Source organism: Rattus norvegicus, chromosome 1, assembly GCF_036323735.1.
Source record: "Rattus norvegicus strain BN/NHsdMcwi chromosome 1, GRCr8, whole genome shotgun sequence".
NCBI lineage: Eukaryota > Metazoa > Chordata > Mammalia > Rodentia > Muridae > Rattus > Rattus norvegicus.
This window is the reverse complement of record NC_086019.1, coordinates 18626140-18647196: the sequence shown is the minus strand read 5'-3', so window position 1 is coordinate 18647196 and position 21057 is coordinate 18626140. Positions and strand designations below refer to the sequence as shown.

The 21057-nt window shown below is 39.0% G+C and overlaps 1 protein-coding gene across 24 annotated transcripts in view; it reads left to right on the top strand.

The window, feature by feature from the left end:
• Ptprk (protein tyrosine phosphatase, receptor type, K) overlaps positions 1–21057 on the top strand; it is a 499207-nt gene that overhangs the window by 409101 nt on the left and 69049 nt on the right. For all 24 annotated transcript variants that reach the window (XM_063265927.1, XM_063265913.1, XM_063265905.1 and 21 more), the window contains exon 13: positions 785–821. In XM_063265927.1, the coding sequence (XP_063121997.1) occupies positions 785–821 (37 nt within the window). The remainder of the gene's footprint in view (positions 1–784; positions 822–21057) is intronic.

Sequence of the window (21057 nt, the reverse complement as noted above, 5' to 3'; positions counted from 1 at the left end):
TCAGGAAGGAAGGAAGGAAGGGAGGGAGGGAGGGAGGGAAGAAGGGAGGAAAAAAGAAGTCAGAGGCAGCAAAAATAGACAATGATTGAAATAGGGGAGACCAGAGCCCAAGTCTAACTTATAAAGCCCTGAATCTTTTTCTATAATTTTTGTTGTTTCAGCCTTATATTTCTATTTTTTTCTAGCTACCTTGGTTAATAAAGGTATGAGGGGGGGAAAAAACCTGTGTTGAAAAACATCTTGTTGCTGACAGCTAAATTCAAAGGAAAGAACACATAAATTACATTTAAAGTGCCATGCAATGTCTTGATAATCTCTCTGACAACAATCATTTTAGCTCTTCAGTGATGCCTAGATCCACGTAAGAGTATGTAATGTTCGGGTTTGCTCCAAGCCTGTAGCTATCAAATGAAAATAAAATTAGTATTTGGTTCTGATTTATACTAGCTTTGCAGATATTTCTTCCTAATAGCTTAAGAGGAAACAAAAAAAAAAAAAAAAAAAGCAAATCAAAGGCCATACAGCTCTTCTCCGCTATACCTAAGCTTGCTTTATTACAAAGTGAAACAGATACAAAAATTGCTAGCAACTTTCTTAACATTTTTAATTTTGGTTTTGACAATGCTATCTGAGACTATATGTTGGAAAAGAAATTCCTTTATCTTTATAATTCTACAGTCCTAATTATTGTTTAAACCTATGCATATCTTCATAATAGTTATAAGAGTTTATGAATAAATATTGTCTATATATTGATCGCTTTCTTTTGATTTCACTCTGCCAGGAAACTAAAACCCAGTGTGTGCGAATTGCTACAAAAGGTAAGAGACTTACCTTTTTGTTTCCATTTGGTTTTGGTTTGTTTGCTCGCTTGCTTGCTGGCTTGTTTTTGTTTGTTTTTTAAACTCCATTCACTACTCCTTTGTGAAATTAGAGTTTCATTCCCTGTTTCAGGCCAATTATATGCCATGCTTCTATTACAGGGTATTTGTACTGTTTCCAGAAAATCCCCAGACACTTTCTCTGGCTTACTTGGGTATCTTTAAGACAAAATGGAGTTCTTCATCCACTAGTGCTTAAGTACAGAAACCTTGTTATGACAATAAGATAGATTTAGAAACCTTAGAAGGGTTTATCCCTGCACTTAGTGCCAGAGAGGTTGAATACTATCCATCAGCCTATCAGGAAAAACTATGCCAAAGCAATTCAAAATCACCAATACATAGTGCTGCTGTGGGAGAACAGACCTTATTACTGGAAGGAAGATATTTTCATTTTTTATTTTGCTTTAACTAACGCTGGAAAACTATGGCTGGGAGGGCTGGCAACCAGAACACTGCCTGCTGATCCTGCCTGTAGTGACTTACTTAGCTGGTTTGAATTGGATGACCTTGGTCCTGCCAAGGTTGGACCCCCATGTAGGGGATTGTTGGGGAAGCGGTAATAGGGGGTGGGTGGGGAGGGGGACACCAATATAGAAGGGGAGGGGGAGGGGTTAGAGGTTAATGGACAGGGAACCGGGAAAGGGAATAACATTTGAAATGTAAATAAGAAATACCCAATTTAATAAAAATGGAAGAAAAAGAAGAAGAAGAAAAGATATGTCATGTTTGAATGAGTATTTGGCATTTAGCTCGGGGAGAAGTCTCCTATGTGCTGCCCTTCATATAAAAATTGACCAGTCCGACTAGGGAGAGTCCACTGCTGTGTGTTCTAGCAGCAGTGGAAGCGCCGTCTGTTGGCATGCACCTCCACAGAGTGGTTCCTCTGGGATCTTTGTTGCCATAGTCCATTTCTGATGCACATTTGTGCGTGAAGCTGACTCAGTGGGGCTGACAATGAATAGCCATACTCTGTTTATATTGGCATCTTTCCTCTCATCCCTTTCTCCATCTACCCATCAATCTGCTCAATTAGCGTTTGTTTTTCTCTTCATTTGTGCAGACTATAAAGACTTTCCCCTTGACTCATGGGGCTAATAAAGAAACTTCACAGATGGGGAAAAAGAACACCACTGATTTCATTTCTATACTAGGATGCCTCATGACAGTTAAAAACAATAATTAAGTAACTCTAGTGAGAAGAAAGATATACGCAGAGGCATCTAATGTGCAAACAGTTCATTTATTTGAAGAATTGGCTTGTAAATCAGGAGTTAAGGTCGTAGCTTCTGGAGGCTAGACACGGAAGACATTAAGCGATGTATCACTTCTGTTTTCTTAGATTTAAAGATGACCCTAAAAATGTAAAAGGTACTCTAGGCAGGCCATCGGGTTTTTGTTTGTTTGTTTCTGGTTTTTTGTTCTTTTTTTTTTTTTTTAAGGTAGGAGAAATTCTGTATTTCTCTGACAGGACAGGACAGGACAGGAAAAAGGAAGGAAGGAAGGAAGAAAGAAAGAAAGGAAGGAAGAAAGAAAGAAGGAAAGAAGGAAAGAAAGAAAGGAATGAAGGAAGAGCTCAAGTGTTTGGAACACATCAAATTTTCTTCTCATTCTCTTGCTTTTGCATGAACTGTCTTGTGGTCACTCTGTCCTCTTTGAATAACAATGAAAGCATGGTGACAAATGTTGTCCAGTATCTATGCTTTGGAGATGTTTAGATAGATGGTTTTGATCTTAGTATGGGATACAGAACATTAGCGAGCAGCTTGGAGGGCGGCTTAGATGGCTTCCATTTGTAGTCATTTCCCTTGTTCTCATGAGGTGACAGACTGGCATGCTTAGTGTAAAGACATTGGCCTTAGACTATCTCAGTTACATCTACATCTGGCCTCTCAGCTTGGTCACATGACCAAAGCTGCATTTACCAAAGGCTAGTAATGAAGTACTTATCCCTTTTTTTTTCCGGAGATTTAGAGAACATAGACAGACAATACTCTGTCCTCATTTGGGGTTTTACTTTCCTTATTTTATCTGGAATAAATTATAATTTAAATATTATTTGGAAAATGTTAAATGAAAAATTCCAGAAATTATATATATGCATCTTGCTTCACCCTGCCCACGACCTGAGTCACCCCTGTGTCCACAGCATTTATGGCAAATATATTATGTACCTGTTGAATAACTTACAAACCACCTTGGTACCAAGTCACACGTTGCTGTGTTGCTATGCTTGTGTTTATTTAATGATGGCTTCAAAGTGCAAGTGTATTTATGCTGGCAGCTATTATAGTATATTCCTATAATTGTTGTACTTTAATTATTATAACTTATAATATCTTATATCTAATTTGGGTATATATGTATAGAAAAAGTATTTGCAGACTCTGATATCATCTTTGATTTTAGTCATCTATTGGGGCTCTTATAACATATCTGCTGCAGATAAAGAGGCTGTTAGACATACAATGCTCTTTGAATCAATCCTAGAATCTTGTAGATATTGCAAATGTTAACCACTGTCATCATATCTCAGGTATAGAGTACATCATTATCCTATCTAACAGACTTCTTTAGAGGCTCACTTAAGAGACTCTGCGGTTTCCATCACTGTTTCAAATTTAGAATATCACAGTGTCGAGTTCCTAAGTGAACATATTTTTATGTTGCTTTTAAACCAAATCATTGTATGCAGTTATAGAAAAACATATAAATACTAAAGTAGAAGTAAATTGGAGATTGTCTTAGGGTTTTACCTCTGTGAACAGACACCATGACCAAGGTAAGTCTTATAAAGGACAACATTTAATTGAGGCTAGCTTGTAGGTTCAGAGGTTCAGTCCATTATCATGACGGCAGAAACATGGTAGCATCCAGGCAGGCATGATACAGGAAGAGCTGAAAGTTCTACGTCTTCATTTGAATTCTGCTAGTGGAAGACTCGATTCCAGACAGCCAGGATTAGAGTCTTAAAGGTCACAACCACAGTGACACACCTCCAACAAGGCCACGCCTCCAAATAGTGTCACTCCCTGGGCCAAGCATATTCAAACCATGACAGAGATAGAAATTTCTTGGAAGAAAAGTTATGGTTTCTTAACGTTTCAATATTTATAACTGGATCTGATCCATTTCTTGCTATTAATGTTTAGAATTTCTCAACCTATGTAATATCACACTTTATAAAGTGGCACTGCCTTATTGCTTCAATGCATGCTAAATGAACACCTTACAATTATGATCTCCTTTTGCCTGAAAAATTTCAGCATGAAATAAAAAATTTGTAGGCAAGACATCTTGAAAACATATTTGATGATCAAAATTATCTAACCACACAGCCTATGGAGGTATATAAAGAAAGTTTCCAGTAAAGAATTGACTAGTTAAACAAGTGGGCACTTTTATTAAAGACTGATTAAACCATATATGTGAGATATGTGGGCTTTGCTATTATGCATGTATAGTTGGGTTCATCAGTAGATTTCCTGATTTTTTTTTAAGAAAGGTAATAAAGTAATGAGAACTACATAAATGTGTGTAAGAACAGTGCTGACTCCATAGGCAAATCTGTGACATGTGGGAGACCACCCCTGATGCTCAGGGAAACAAAATCATTTCACTTCTCAAATAATGTCAAGAAAAGGAGAACTGAGCCAGAGATGACTGGGTTGACCAGAAAGTTAGAAAACACTCCATTGTAATCTATGTGGCATTCCTATGGGGACATCCTGTGTTCTACCTCTCCCTACCTCAGACCCTGCCCCTGTCATCACCTCTTTACCCTCAGTTACAAATACTAAGAAGGTGGGTTCCTGGTTCCCTCTAGCCCTTCATGTATAAGTCAACTTTGCTGCAAAGAGCAGGAGTTTCTGCATATCCAGACGTATCTGTTTTAAAATATTCTGTCTTGATATCCTTTTATAGTTCAATACGGTTAGACGATATGTATTTGCTTGTGTTTTTTTAACTTAAGTACTTAATCAAGCTTAATTCTGTGACTCAGTAGTCTCATATATCACTGTATTCCAAGAATAAGTACAAGATGAACGTCCTATTATGTACAACAAATATTTGTTGTATTGGTAATTGATTTTAAATCTGAGATACATGCTTCTGCTTTAATACTTAATCAAACTGGTTACAGCACTGCCTGCAATTCTGAAAAGTATCAGAGCCTGTGTATGTGACACATTGCGTATGAAGCTGGGTTGTTTTGTTTCTTGACATATGCGTTTCTATGTCACATTCTAGTTTACAAAATGTCTCAAAAGCTGGGATTCTGTGTGAGTCTATAGTTAACAGGAAGTGGAGGTTGCAAACTAATATGTATGAAGTTTAATGTAAGTTTCCTTTGAATGTGTTTTGCCTGGAATAAATGATAGCATACGATCTCTTCATTTAAATATCTTTTAAATAAGACAGTTTAGCTAAAATGCCTCAACTTGGACACTACGATTCTATAACTTTGTTGGTTCCCAGGAATGTTTTAACAAGACGTTAATGTTTTAACAAGACGTCTAATGTTTTAACAAAATTAAATGGTTTGATGTATTCAAGCAGAAACTCTAGAGGAAATACCTTATTATTTTGATGTTCTCTGTAGCATTGTGGTAAAAGTTTAAAATTCCATTAAACATTGTACAAATGAGTGTTACTTAGCAACACAAGAGTAGGTTTTGCTGATTCTATATGTATTAAAATGACTTCATTTGTATGTATTAAAATATTAGTGCAGCTGAACATAAGAACTCCAAACATTAACTACAAGACTCAAGCGAAAAGTTAACCAGGGGTTTTGCTGATTTTCCTTTTTTTAGAGTGAGTTTCCCCAATAACCACTGTATTCCCCAAAATATTCTTCATTTAATATTTTATTTCTTAAAACACATAAATATGGATGTATATGGTTCTTTCATAGGTAGACTTTCCATGCCCTCCTTCCCAAAAAAACGTACTGCTCATGGAAGAGGAAAGACCCTGAACTTTAAAGGGTCTCCTTTGTTCTCTTCCTAGTTCTACACTGGCTAGAACTCAGATATCCATTTGCATTACTGCTAGAGAGAATGCTGTTTGCATGGTCTACTGACCAGACACAGGCAGGCAGTGTGTGGCTGAGAGTTCCTGTTAATCAACGTTTAATTCTGGCTGCATATTCTTGCCATGAACGCTTAGAGAGCACTCTAGCATCTCCACTCTTTGGGGTTATCTTGCTCCATGAGATTACTTTGACCTGCCACCAGCACCTCCTGAAATGAGATAGGTTACATGCATGGCAAAGTCAGCAGAGATCAGAGATGCATTAAAGCTGCCCAGGCCCTCGCTAATAACTATGGGACAGACACACCCTTGTATATTCTTTTGCTGCCAGTATTTTGTTTTTTACCTAAATTAGTGGGGTTTACAGAAGAGAAAGGTGCTGTAGAGAGTTTTATTCTTATGCCATACATATATTTAAATACTAATTAAATAGCAAAATGAGAAAGGGCCAGTGGTATAGACTAATTGATTGAAAACTTTCCTAATTGACCTTAAGTAATCAGAGGCTGTTCTAAAACTAAAGATCAGTGGATTCTGGCTTTTAACAATGGATGCAGTCATATTCCTCAGGTCAGATAACCTGCTTGACTTGATTCATATTATTGATAACCTCTCTTTTAATGTTAATTACCATAAAGCAGGTATAGTGTCAGAAGCTTAACATAAATGTAAGGGACACTGTTTTGTTTCTTTATGAAGCTAAGGGCTTCTCTGTTCACAAACAGGGATGTAGTGCATTAGGATATAGTTGACTTGCTTTTAAGTCAAGTTACTCTTTTAATATTAAAGAATAAATCATTAAGTTTGGTTAACATATAATGATTATTTTGAAATATTCAATAGTTTAGCTTGGCGTGGTAGTTATGTAGCCATAATCCAAATATTTGGGAAACAGAGGTTGGGAGTTCATGGCTAGCCTGGCCTCTTTAGGGTCACATCAGGCCAACATGGGCTACTGAGTGAGGCTCTCTCAAAACAAAAACAAATCAAAAAATTTACAGCAACAAGCAGAACAACAATTTATGCATATATAATGTATCCAGTAAAAGCATATAGATAATAGATGATACATAGACGACGATGATAGAAACAAATAGATTGAATAGATGATACATCTGACCTGAAAACTAAAACACACAAAAAATTTTAATAATATTTAATGTTTTTTATTATTAAAATGGTATGATAACTACATCATTGCCCTTTCTCTCTCTTCTCTCCTGCCCCTTTCACATACCTCTAATTCATGTCCTTTCTTTTTAATTATTGGTACACACACACACACACACACACACACACACGCACGCACACACATGTGCATGCACACACACAAACATGCTAATACATAAATACAACCTGCTCAGTCTTTGTAAGGTTACCTGTATTTCTATGAATGAGCTCAGGACCTTTGGTACTAGATTGGGATGAGCCGTTCAGGGGCTCTTTTCTGAGGAAGGTCCTTTCTTCCAGTCTCAGAAACCCCAGGTTTGTTGAATAGCATAGAGATCCTCTCCCCTTCCTTGTTAGCATGTGCATTAGTGCAGAAGTCTTGGTGAGACTTCATGGATGTAGCCTTTGTAACATTTCTAGGAGATACATCCTATGTTTACAAACATGGTCCGCTGGCTCTTGGAAGCTCAGCCCTTTCTTCCGCAATGATACCCGAGCCGTAGGTATTGAATTACATTGTAGATGTATTAGCCGGCACTGAGCACTGTACAATCTCTTGTTCTCTGCATTTTCATTGGTTGCAGACTCGTTTGGTTTGTTGTTGCTTTTTTCTGTGTTTGTTTGTTCTGATCCGATAGTCTTTATCTTTGGTAATGGGTAAAAAACACATATACCTGTGGGTAAGAGACAAATATTTGCAGTATAGGCAAAAACATTCAATTCAACCAGTGATCCCAAGAAATTGTTATTTTTTTCCCTTTCAGTGTTTGAAGAAATAAAAGAGAATCACAAATGTTATATATAAAATCAAAGACCTAACAATTTAACCCATGAAAAGTCACTGGAATGAAGCTAGTTGGCACCACATTCACTCAGAGAATGCTGAGTGGAGACTTCATGATAGTTAGTCACAGGACACAATAGTCATAAATGTCCTTTTGTCTCCTCACAGTCCTTCTCAGTCACAGAACATTGGCTCGCCTGGCTTTTATAAACACTCTTAAAGGATCTCCTGCAACCCTTTAGCACTGTCTCAGAAGCAATACCCATTTAGGTTTTCGCCCATAAAACAAATACCTATTTATATCATCACTTATTACTGGTTACTCTCTATAGAATCATCAAGCAATTGTGCTTTCTCATATATTCACTGTCACTTTATACTCAGTACCTATCTATACAGCTTTGCCTCTTATTCTCTTACCTGAATAGATAGAGCTGTTCAAGAACCCGTTTCAAACATGAGAAAATAAATCAACAGAGAAATTAAACTAAGCAATAAAACTAGATCATAAAGGGTATTTTGTCAATTGTAGAGATACATACAATGTGTAGAAACAGAATTGAGCAGGGATATTTGATAGGGCTGCTCCAGAAAGATCTGACCTTGGGCCTTTCGGGTTGAATTTTCCTCATCAGAATTTGATATGTTCTGGTAATAGTAGAAAACCTGAGAAAGTAAAGAGCAGATCGGGCTGGGGAGCAAAAGGAATCTTCACAAGGGTGTGCACAGGTCCCTTAGTGTGCACGGGTCCCTTACCTTGTGGGTAAGATGAGCAGAAAGCTGGCTGGGAGAAAAGGAGATGAAGTTCTCATACTCACCTTGCTAGGCTCACCTCGGGACCAAATATCAGGACACAAAGACCTGTCTCCACTTCAAATCACCTTGCTCTGTAAAAGATCTACTGGTTATTTTGAAATGCCGTAAGCAATGAGAGGCATGCGTGTCAGATCGCCATTGTTGACTGTGGAGGCCTTAAGTATGACTTGGTAGAGAATAGTTAGGTCTAGATTGTTCTTAATACCAAGAGTCAGAGTACCGTGTACTGGAGGGAGGGACAGTACATGTACACATGTGTAAGAAGATGGCTAGGGCTGAGGAGCTGACACAAATGACCTGAAGAGGGTGGGAAGAGGAATGTCTATATGTAGGAGGGAGGGTGTACCTTGATATAGGTTCTCCAAGACCATTAGGATAGACACTATAATAAGAGAGAGACATTATAAATACTTGGTGATACCATATGAACAATGAACTAGATACCAGATTTCCACCCATTATGTAAATTAAGCCATTTTTACACTATGCAAGTAAAACCAATGTCTCCTCCTCTGTTTGCAGGGTGGCCTCCTAGAGTGCTGTGGGATATGGACTTGAAAGGGTAGATCTCATTGTTTTTTGTTGGCTTCAATTTCATCCCCTTCTTAGCCACTAAAGATAATTAAAATTTGTTAGTTTAAGAAATTATTATTATTATTATTATTATTCATGTATGTTCATGTGTGAGTGCCTGCCCTTGTGCATGTGTGAAGGGATATGTCTGGATGTCAGAGGACAGTTTTGGGTTGGTTTTCTCCTTCTACCTTTACATGGGTCTGGGAATGGAACTTGGGTTATCAGCCTTGTTCACTGCCTGCCTTTGCCTACTGAGCTATCTTATGAGCCCAAATTTAATCTTTTCATTAGACATTGAAAGTGATCCTTGAACTGATTATAGCTTGAGAAGCTGAGACAGACTGGGAAGTGTCCCTGGTAATCATAGCTTCCCTCTCTCCCCCTTCCTCTTTCCCCTCTTCTTTCTCCCCTCTCCTCTCCCCTCCTCCTCTCCCCTCACCCCTCTCCTCTCTCCCCCCTCCTCTCCTTTTTCCTCCTCTCCCCTCTCTCTCTTTCTCTTCCCTCTTCTCTCTCCTCTCCCATCCCCTCTCTCTCCTAGATTTTTAACTATTACTTTGATTTTTTTTTTTGTAGATTTGCTCACCTGCCGTAGCTTAGTTCAGCCCCTGAAAAAGTCTACACGGGAGCTGGAGGGCTGGGTAAGCAATAGTTTCAGCTCCCAGGACCAACATGGCAGCTCACCACTGTCTGTAACTCCAGCCTAGAGCCTCCAATGGCCTCGCCTGGCCTCCAAGAACACATGCAGTACAACACACAGTGCGTTGACATACATGCAGGCAAAATACCCATACATATTTTTTTTTAAAAAATTTTTTTCGAAAGGAGAGAAGGAAAACTCTGGGCTGGAGTATGGCTGGCTTTCCTCTTTGAGGAAGCTTAGCTCTGAAGAAACCATCAGGGCTTCGGAAGGCTCGCCCCTGAAGAGCTCAGGTATCAGCTTTTGGTATGCCGGAGCACCCTACTGGCTGCCAGAGCGGCCTGCTGGCTGGTATCACACTCATTCCCCCTGCAGAGAAGAGACACACGCCCTCATCCTAGGCACTGGCTGTGCTCTTGACTTTAGGAATAAATCTGATTTGAGGCTTCATTATTAATTCAGAAGAAGAAGAAAGCTACAGTCAAGCACATTAATATGACTAATATTAATATTAGAGTTTAGACTATGCTCTGGGGAAGCTGAAAGCATATTTAAGTGAAGTCGAGTCAGGAAAAAATAATTTTAATAAAGGTACAGGCTTCGTCACAATTTACACAGACAACCTGTTAGGCACTGGCACTTTCCTTAGCTCGGTCTAAGTCCTTAATGTTGTAAACTTTTTTTATTTAAAATGGAGAGAGTCTTCAAAGTTAATAGCTAACAGATTTTTAGATCTCACATATGGATATGAAGTACCCTCTACTGTGGAAAAACTGCAGTAGACGAAATGCAAAGTTTTCACAATGGATTCAAATACTGAATGTTCACCTAATTTATTATTAAGAAAATCTTGCCACAGGGACCTAACTGGATGGATTGTAAGGTTTACATGGGTGAGGAGTGACAGCTTATATTTAAATATGTACCTGATTCGAACATACATCTCTATTCCCGACTTTAAAGTATATGAACGAGTGAATGAATGGATGTGTTCATTCTACTCTCTTATTCAGGTAATTGGACTGAAATAGAATCCCTCTATCCACCGCTCTTAAGATGCAGTGTGTTGTTTTAACTGGGCTTTCTTTTGGAGACTATTAAAAATAATACCATGTGTTTACCTTCCTTTACGTGTATAAGAGGCACTGAATGCAACAGAAATTGTGCTGCCTGTCTTCTCTTAACACGCCATGTATGTATGTATGTATGTATGTTTGTATGTACGTACGTATGTATGTATGTGTGTAGGTATGTATGTACATTGTGTCTGCATATCCTCCTAGCATGTTATGTGTGTACAGTGTTGTACACATATCCTCAACATGTTATATAAGTATGTACAGTGTTGTATACATATCTTCCTAACATGTTGGAGACTTGAGAAGCAGGAATTGTCTCTTATAAAAAATATCAGCAAGTGATGAGTTCTGATTGCTGGCTTCGTAGGCCAGTTCAATATTTAATCACTTAACCTGCAGAAGGTCCACCATCAAAGTTGTAACTAGCACATTCCTTGGGTTCCTCTTAGAAGTTCATTCACTCATTTAACAAAGTCATAAAAAGTGAATGGATGAGTCAGGTACCGCTTCTGTGTCAGAATAATCACAGGCCACAGAATTGGCATGGGTTCCTTGGAAGAACTTTTTTGCTGAGGAGAGTGTATTAGTTACATTCTGCTGCTGTAATTAAACGATAGTGTAACCTACTTAAGGAACAGTTGTTTTGTCTTGTCCTGTTCTGCCATAAGCTTCAGGGGGTTGGACGTCCGTAATGGTACAGAAGGCACGGCAGCCAGATGCTGAGAGAGAACATCTCAACCACACACAGGAAGCAGGGAGCAGGAGTAGGATGTGGGACAGGCTGTGTATAAATCCTTAAGACCCACTCCAGTGACTACTCTCTTATCACAGTGCCACATCCTAAAAGTCCCATTACTGCCATCGACAAGGCTACCAGCAAAGGACAACCTGTTCAGATGCATGACCCTGTGGAAGACCTGTCTCACTCAAATCGCGACAGGGATAGAAAGCATATACCTGAAACCGAAATACTCCTAATAATTCTAAATTCATGACCCATGAACGGAATTGTCTGACGCGATTCCAAGTGACTTCTCTAAATGAAGCTAACTCCGATAGGATTTCAGATAATTCCTATCTGAAGTGATGTTTGAGATAAGACTTCAATGAGGAAAATAGAGAGAGCCTGACATATCAGTTGCCTGAAAAGCTTACCAAAGAGAAGGAACAGTGGACAAGGACCCTGATACAGAATCAAATGGGTTCCAAGAAACAGTGGAGCTCATTGGCGCTTGTAAGCCATGGCAAAGAACGTGTGTGCTGCTCTACATGTAAAAGAGAAGCAGTGGGGGCTGGGGATTTAGCTCAGTGGTAGAGTGCTTACCTAGGAAGCACAAGGCCCTGGGTTCGGTCCCCAGCTCCGAAAAAAAGAACCAAAAAAAAAAAAAAAAAAGAGAAGCAGTGCAGTACAGAATTATGATTTTCTTCTGGCTTTTAAGGATTACGCTGGATGATCCAGAGAATGGATGACAGTGTCAGCTTGTGTTAAGAAGGTCCGTGTTACTAGGAAAGAAGTTGTGATTTTTTTTTTCCGGAGCTGGGGACCGAACCCAGGGCCTTGCGCTTCCTAGGCAAGCGCTCTACCACTGAGCTAAATCCCCAACCCCGAAGTTGTGATTTTTAAATGCCAGGCATGTTGGTAGCTAGGACTGCATCAACCGCAGTGGAACTGAGATGAGTCTATAGGGATTGTTCAGAGATTAGATTTGCAATATGAAGAATAGGAAAATTAAGGTAGGCAGAATTTTGATCTTTGCAATTAAACGGATGACTTTTCTATTTAATTTGGTTGTTTAATATTGTAGAGAAATTGTCTTTGCTATTCATGAGGAATCTCCCTACTGTTTGCACAAGATGAAAATTGAAAATGTAGGATTTGAAGGCCTAAGTACATAGCTCAGTGGTAGAATGTTCACTTACATGCACAAGGTCCTGGGTCTAACTATGAAGAGTGAGGAATGGAGGGAGTGTACAGTGATCGCAGAGGGGAAGTCAAGGTGGCAGAAGCCTGCAGAGGCCGCCCCCATCCTGTGCACAGTCCAGAGGCAGAGACTAACACTTTGCTCACTTCATCTTCTCCATTTTTCTTTCACAAGTCAGAATCCTATGCCCAGAAAGTCTCCTTGCCCACAATTTTTCTCCTAGATAATTCAAGATTCTGTCACAATGGTAGCCAACACTGGCCGTCACAGAAAGAATAGGCAGGACTGGGGTTGATACAGTGGGACAATCATTCTTTATAAGAAAATAGAATTGTGTTTTCAAAGTTCAAAAAAGTTAATTAGGAATTAATATTCCAAAGATGTACCTAGATTATTTTTCAGAAACTACAGATTTAAGACCCTATAGACTGTGTGTGTGTGTTTGTGTGTGTGTGTGTATGTGTGTGTGTGTGTGCAGGCTCACATGTACCACAGCACATGTGAGGGAACCTTGAGGCAAAGGTGTGTCTTGTATATGCTGCTTGTTACAAGCATACCAAAGTTTAAGGTCAGTTCTTCTATCTCTGCCTCCCAACTTGCCATCGCCCTGGTAATCATTACAGACGGTGTGCCATTACATCTGCCTTTCTTGAAACTGAACTCTGGCTGTCAGGTTTGCACAACAAATGCTTTTACCTCATGACCCATATCCTCACGGCCCTGATTTATTATTATAATAAACTCTTTCCATAATCAAAAATAATGCTTACATATTAAATATGTTTTATTCAAATATAATAACTCTACTTAAGTTCTACTATAAAGTATATTGAATACATCTAGAAATTGTGGTGGGAGTGCCTTCAGCAGCAGTTATAATCCAGTACGGTGCTCAGGAGTAACAGATATACTAGGTGAGAATGTGGTGTTCATAAATTGCTTCTGGAACACTTGTCCTCTTGTCTCAAGTTTACCACCTGAAATCTGTTTTGACTGATGTGCTTTACAATAAAAAGGAAAAATAGTATTATCAAGAAGTAAGCTTTAGCTTAGAAATAATAAGACATGACTATTCTATATTATTATCTCTTGTACAGAGTGATTTAATGCTAATTTTAGAACTCCTGACCTGTCAGTGCCCTCTTATTCTGACTAGACGGCCAGTGTTTATTGATGATTTTGGTTTCCTTTGCTAATGCACATTATTGGTCGTGTGGGAACTGATAGCAATTCCCTGGAGCTTTTTCACATGCCACATTTATTACATAAAACATGCCGCAATTATTAATTCGAATGTTGTATATTTTCATGGTGAGCTTCATTTTGACCACATTAATATAATCACAGTGGTCCGTGCTAGCACTCACTTTTTCCAAGTAATTAAAGAACAATCCGGAGACTTGCATTACCACAAAACCCAAGGAGCCATTTGTATATTAGAGAGAATTTTAACATGCAGTGTTTCATTCAAATGTCAGCAGCCAAAGTCTAAATTCAGTCAATTGTAGGAAAGTTGCCTTAAGTGACAAATGAGACAGAAATAACTTTACAACTGGCATAGACACTTACAACAGAGCAGAGATGGCAAAATTCAGGGAGGTAAGATTTCTCTTCCCACAATTTAAAGCTGTCAATCAAACCAGAACAGTTAACAAGATCTCATATTGCATCAAATAGACTAAGCTTTTCATAATTGATATCCTAATCCCAATTTTATTCTAATCCCATTGACCATTATGGGTATTATGGTAGGAAAATTACTTTGGATTTTTCAAGTATGTTCAGTGTTATTATCAAAATCTGGAGAAGTAGAAGGAGGAAAGGTCAAAGTCCTAGACTTTGCTGACAGAAACAAAACCTGGAACGATGCCGGGATTTGAAGCAGAAGGAAGGTTGAGCCTTGGGATTCAGGTAGCCTTTGGAGACTCAAAAAGCCAGGAAATTGGTTCTGCATATTAGTCTTACTAGATTTATTGAGGAATTCACCATTTCAGAAAAAAAGGTAATGTTTATGTTCCTTTTAAAGTTATAATTTGTTACTAAACTGTAACTAATTAATAAGAAATGGGTTTAGTTTATTTGTTTCTTCGGTTGGTTGGTTGGTTGGTTGGTTGGTTGTTTGGTTGGTTGGCTGGCTGGTTGGTTGGTTGTTTGGTTGGTTGGCTGGCTGGTTGGTTGGTTGTTTGGTTGGTTGGCTGGCTGGTTGGTTAGTTGTTTGGTTGGTTGGTTGGTTGATTGTTTGGTTAGTTGGTTGGTTGTTTGGTTGGCTGGCTGGTTGGTTGGTTGTTTGGTTGGTTGGCTGGCTGGTTGGTTAGTTGTTTGGTTGGATGGTTGGTTGGTTGGGTGGTTGGGTGGTTGGGTGGTTGGTTGGTTGGTTGGTTGATTGTTTGGTTAGTTGGTTGGTTGTTTGGTTGGCTGGCTGGTTGGTTGGTTGGTTGGTTGGTTGGTTGGCTGGCTGGTTGGTTAGTTGTTTGGTTGGTTGGTTGGATGGTTGGGTGGTTGGGTGGTTGGTTGGTTGGTTGATTGTTTGGTTAGTTGGTTGGTTGTTTGGTTGGTTGGCTAGATGGTTGGTTAGTTGGTTGGTTGGGTGGGTGGTTGGTTGGTTGGTTGGATGGTTGGTTGGGTGGGTGGGTGGTTAGGTGGTTGGTTGGTTGGTTGGTTGTTTGGTTAGTTGGTTGGTTGTTTGGTTGGTTGGCTGGCTGGTTGTTTGGTTGTTTGGTTGGTTAGTAGGTTGGTTGGTTGGTTAGTAGGTTGGCTGGTTGGTTAGTTGGCTGGTTGGTTGGTTAGTTGGCTGGTTGGTTGGTTGACTTTTCATGACAGGGTCTCACTGGGTAGACCTGACTGTCTTGGAACTCACTATGTAGACCATGCTGGATTCAAACTCACAGAGATCCTCTGTCTCTGCCTCCCAAGTGCTGGGATGAGACGCGTGTGCCACTATGGCCATCAAAGAAAGATTTTTCACACCTAGAAGCAGAATCCTCCGATAACATATCTGTGAACATGAAAGTCACTTTGGACTTGGAAAGTGAACACAGCTTTTAAGAATTTGGGGGTCAGCAAGGCAAAAACAACTGCCTTCAGCAAGTTGTCAGCAGAGCTGAATACTGGTATCTCTGCACCAATGATCAGAGTAAGATGAATAACTTGTTATCGGGAAATGAAGGGAATGGGATACCTGTTTCAGAGTAGAAATCCAACTGAATTGTGTCATACAGTTATATAGAGAGCAAAATTTATAAAGCTCCAACTTGAATATAAGGCAAGGAGGCCTCCAAGAAATATCAAAGATATACTCTTGTCAAATAGACATACACTCACACACAAAGAATTGTGTGTGTTAGTACATGTATGTGCAATATACACATACCTGTGCATACAAAGGCATGTGTAATATAAATTATTTAAAATTTTTACTTTTAATTGTGTGTATGTTTCTGTCTCTGTGTGTGTGTGTGAATATGTGCCCATCTACGTGTTTGTGTCTGCATGTGTCTGTGTATCTCTGTGTGTGAATGTGTGTCTATCTGTATGTATGTCTCCGTGTGTGCATGTGTGTTTGCACATGAGTACATGTCTCTGCCAAGTCCAGAAGGTGGTGTCAGATGCCTAGGAGCTGGACTTGCTGGCCACTTGATTTGAGGTCTGGTATGAGCTTAACCTCTGAGCCATCTTTACAACCTTTAAGGACTTAATTTTTATGTTACATATGTGACCATTTACGTATTTCTGTACATGTGTACCATGTGTATGCTTGGTGCTCACTGAAGGCAGAGGAGAGCATTGGGTCCACTGGAACTCTGGGTCCAGATGACTGTGAGCTTGGGACCAACCCAAGGTCGTCTACAAGGGTAGCCAGTACCCTCAACCATTGGACCATCTTTTGAGCTTGTAAGTTCCTGATTCTGTTATCCACACAGTTACCCTATAGATGCCTGAATTTATTCCTTTGTTTGAAAAAGGCAAACGCTAAGTTAGAGAAGAACTCAAGTGTTTTATTCATAGGAATTAAAAACAGGTCTTTAGAGTGAATCCCTGCTTTAAAGGGATTATCTACTTCATATTGCAATATTATAGCGACGCTCTCTCTGCCACGCTTTCTATATTTATCCTATTGTAGGGAGAAGAAATTAAAATCCCATTTGGTGTCATCAAGACACATTCACAGAGTATTACAAAGTACTGGTTTATGATTACCACTCTATTATAGACAAACAAAATATTCTTTATCCACTATCGGTTTAGCGTCTGAAATTATGGATTCTATTCAGGTTTTAATGAAATGTGGATTACTTTGAAGATTATCTCTGATTTAATAAATGACATTAGAGTAGAAAGTTAATTGAATCTTTCTTGAATGAGCAGTGACCACTATGAGTGCGGGTTTGGAGCAAAAGATAGTAAATGATGTATTTTGAATTTGTCTTAGGGGTTTAAAATTACATCAGAACAGAAAATGACTTTGGCATGCTAAGTTTTAGTTTCCTTCACACAAATAATGTGACCTCTCTTACACTTGCAAAACTCAGCAGGAAATTATAATTTAAAATATATGTTTTTTGAGCTTCATAGTATGCTGTAGGGAAGGACGCCATATACTGGAACACACGTAATATTTAGTGTGCTTCAGTTTTAAAGAAAGAGAAAATATTTTCCCAGGATCCAAGTAGTTGTAGGTTTGTTACCTCTTCTTTTAGACCCTTCAGTTGTCTGAGTTTCACCTTTTAGAATGTTGTTTATACTCTTCACATTTCCTATTCTATATATTCAAAGCTCTTGAACTATTTCCGCCTACCCATGATCTATAAAAAGTCTCCATTCGTATCTCCCATTGCTTAGGGAAATATCGACATGCTCATGATACAATGATCCTGGTAGCATGTATACAGCCCTGGGCGTGGCAGAAGTTTACAGTGCGAGTACCTCTGACCCCTTGGGGAAAGTATCAATTACCCTTGTAGGAATACTTAGTCTGTAGAAGTTTGCTGCGAGGTGTGCCTGCCCCCACTGTGCTTGACTCAAACCCCGTGTTTGTCTTGCTGGGACAGCTGCTGTGTGCACCTGACTTTGCATCTGTGCCCTAAACCCCCCCCCCCCAGCCTACCTTTGCTTGGGGTAGCCACCCAAGTCTTGCTTTTCTGCCACAAGAAACCCCACTTGGGCCTTGCTTTCCCTTTCCACACTGACAACCGCTCTTTGCGTTCTGAACACTGTAGAAGCAGACACTATATATTATGCAATTTTCATTCTTCCGACAAGTCTAGTCACAGGGAGAAATGGTTTGAAATAGCTGTGGTTTCATATTGGACTATCTGTGCAGAAGAGATTGTAGGAAACGAGAAATGCAATAGAAAGGTAAAGGGAGTAAAAAATCGTATGAAGCCTGCAGGATGTGACGTCATCTCATTAATTTGGACTTTCTCTGAGTGACGTTCTTACAAGTAATATCAAATTCTTGAAACATAGAACTAGTTAATCAACCTCATCAGTCACAGATATTCTTATCTAGAATAAATACAGACAGGTTCTAGCTTTGTAAAGACAAGTCACTAATTTACTGTTATAAATAAAAAATTGCATGCATATATATACATATATATATACACATCCTTGATACATTTTACCATTTTAATAATACCTTTCAAAGATTTGGCTACTTTTATTGTTCTTAATGTTGTTGCAGCAGCTGCTGCTGTTGTATGTGCTTGATATGCATGCGTGTGTATGGACACACATGTTATGTATATACAGATAAGAAGGACAACTTTATGTAGTCACTTCTCTTCTACCTTTGTTTGGGTCCCGAAGATCAAATTCCGATATTAGTTGGTATTGCTAGTGCCTTTTCCTCCTCCGCCAAGTAGAACTACCTATATTTCTATATCAATCTTTAGATATGAAAATATTCTAACATTTCCTTCATTCTAAAATGATGGTTTAAAGCTCACAGCTTTCTGAAGCTGTGTCTTGGGTATATTTTGACATTCAAAACTGTAGATGAACTTTTGTTTGATATATGTAAATTCCTTCCTGTGTTGGTGGCCTTTTATGTTGCTCAAATTTCTAATAGTTCCAGAAATTCAGAAGCCATTGGCTGAACTCCACAGGAGAAGGAATTCCTGGAATCAGTACTACGTAATCATATTATATGTGTCTATTTTAAAATAGTTGTACTATTTTATCCTCTAAAAAGGAACTTAGGAAATTTATATTTCATACCATATGTTAAATGCTTATTTTTCTATACCCTTATCCTTACTGATTGGCCCTGTCTATACCCTTATCCCTACTGATTGGCACTATCTGATAGGCAGATGTTGCTCACATTTTGTGATGTTTTGTTGTTAAATGACTTGGATAATGATATTATTCATTGTTATCCAAATCGGTCCCATAAAGAACAAAGATGAGAACATGCTTAACTATCCCATTGCTATCGTGTGTTTTGTTTCAAGCGGATGATGAAAAGATTCAGCAAACATGCAAAGCTTTTTATTGATGGATGAACCTCGGGGAATCTTAAAGATGCTTCATTTTGCTTCAGGATGCCTTTAAGTGTATTATAGCCCTGTCATTTCCTGAGCCACAATAGATTCTAAATTGTCTTCTTTCGTAATATATGTTCATCAACCTTTGTTTCTGATACCAGAATTCAGCATACATTCTCATAAAGTGGGGCTACATCTCACCAAGTTGCAAAATTTCTACGTTGTTTTTAAAAAAAAAGAAAATAAAAGGTGTCAAAAAAAAAGAAGAATGAAGAACACTTACATAGATGCATAAATGCTGTTGGGACACATCATTTAAGCCAGTTGACAGAAGCAACTGTGGGGAGTATTTTTAAATGATCTGTGAGGAGAACTGCATTTTAACACATCTGACTTAAAGTCAGTCTTCAAAGAATTCACACATAATTCTTTGAGGAGTGACAGCCAGAGAGCTGTCACATGAGTCCTAAAGGAATGCAGAGTGTGCATCGGTGTTTTCAATTTCCTGGAAAATAAAGACCTGCATCCCTTAGAAGGAACAAACAGGTTGAAAACAGAAGTCAGGGAAGTATGGCCGTCACTGCCTGGCTTCTGTTTACCAGATGTTTTGATAGGAATCTGTTCAATCTAATGATGTCCTTGGCTTACCATTCGGGGAAATGTCTAAGCTCTAGGACCCATTTGCTGTTAAAGAGCCCATGGCTTGGGGAATCAAGGTTAAGACATGACAGAAAAATTTTCACAACCCCAAAATGTAGTTTTGCCCTCAATGATCATTTCAAAAACCCTATGAAAAACAGTGTTGTATTTCACCGTGACATACTGAACAGGAAATGAACTGCAGAGAGAAATGAAAGGAAAATTTTAATGGTTCAGATCTGGATTATCTGTTGGTTTTCTTGTTGTTTCAGAGCTTGCAAACATTAGACCAGACCTGGCACCTCCCTAACTTGTTGCCATGGCAGCATACTCTTTTGTCACTCAACAGTGCTAACTTAATTTTGGCTGATGACCTGCCGTTATTGCTTATCAGATGCAGACGTCGTGACTAAGTCTGCAGTACTGTCTTCATGGCAGTAGGCTTACTTCCTCAGCGTATCAGTCTCCAATAAATAATGGCCTCAATTGATTTCTAAACATCGCTTTGATATAGGCATTCTTAAGCCACGGAGGACACGTGTCTTAAGAGGCTCAGAAGTCGGGTGAGCATCTGAGGACTGGCTTGTTTATCTCCATTCCAGAGAGCAGTTGTTCCTCATAAAAGGGGGTGTGAAAGTGGCCGAAATGAATGTCTCTGCAGCTCCTGGCAGGATAGAAGAGTAAGAGACAGCAGCTTCAGAGCTTCCCGGGCTATGCAGATTAGTTCAGTTGCATTAACAGGCAACCTAAATGACTTAGTGCTTATGTCTTTTCTCTCCCAACGAGAATCCACCAGTGATAGAGACCTAAGTCTGGAGATCGAATGAGCAGTCCCGTTTAGAGAGACCTGGAAGAAAAAAAATCTAATCAATCCACAATAAAAAAGGGAAGGGTATGAGGTGCCAATACAGAAAAGAAGATACACCTCCCAGCACAAGTATAATAATAAATTACTAAAAAGACAGCCAAATAAGGTTGTTAGCCCCTTAACAGAACAGAGTGATTGGCTGTCTGACCTCCTTTGTAAT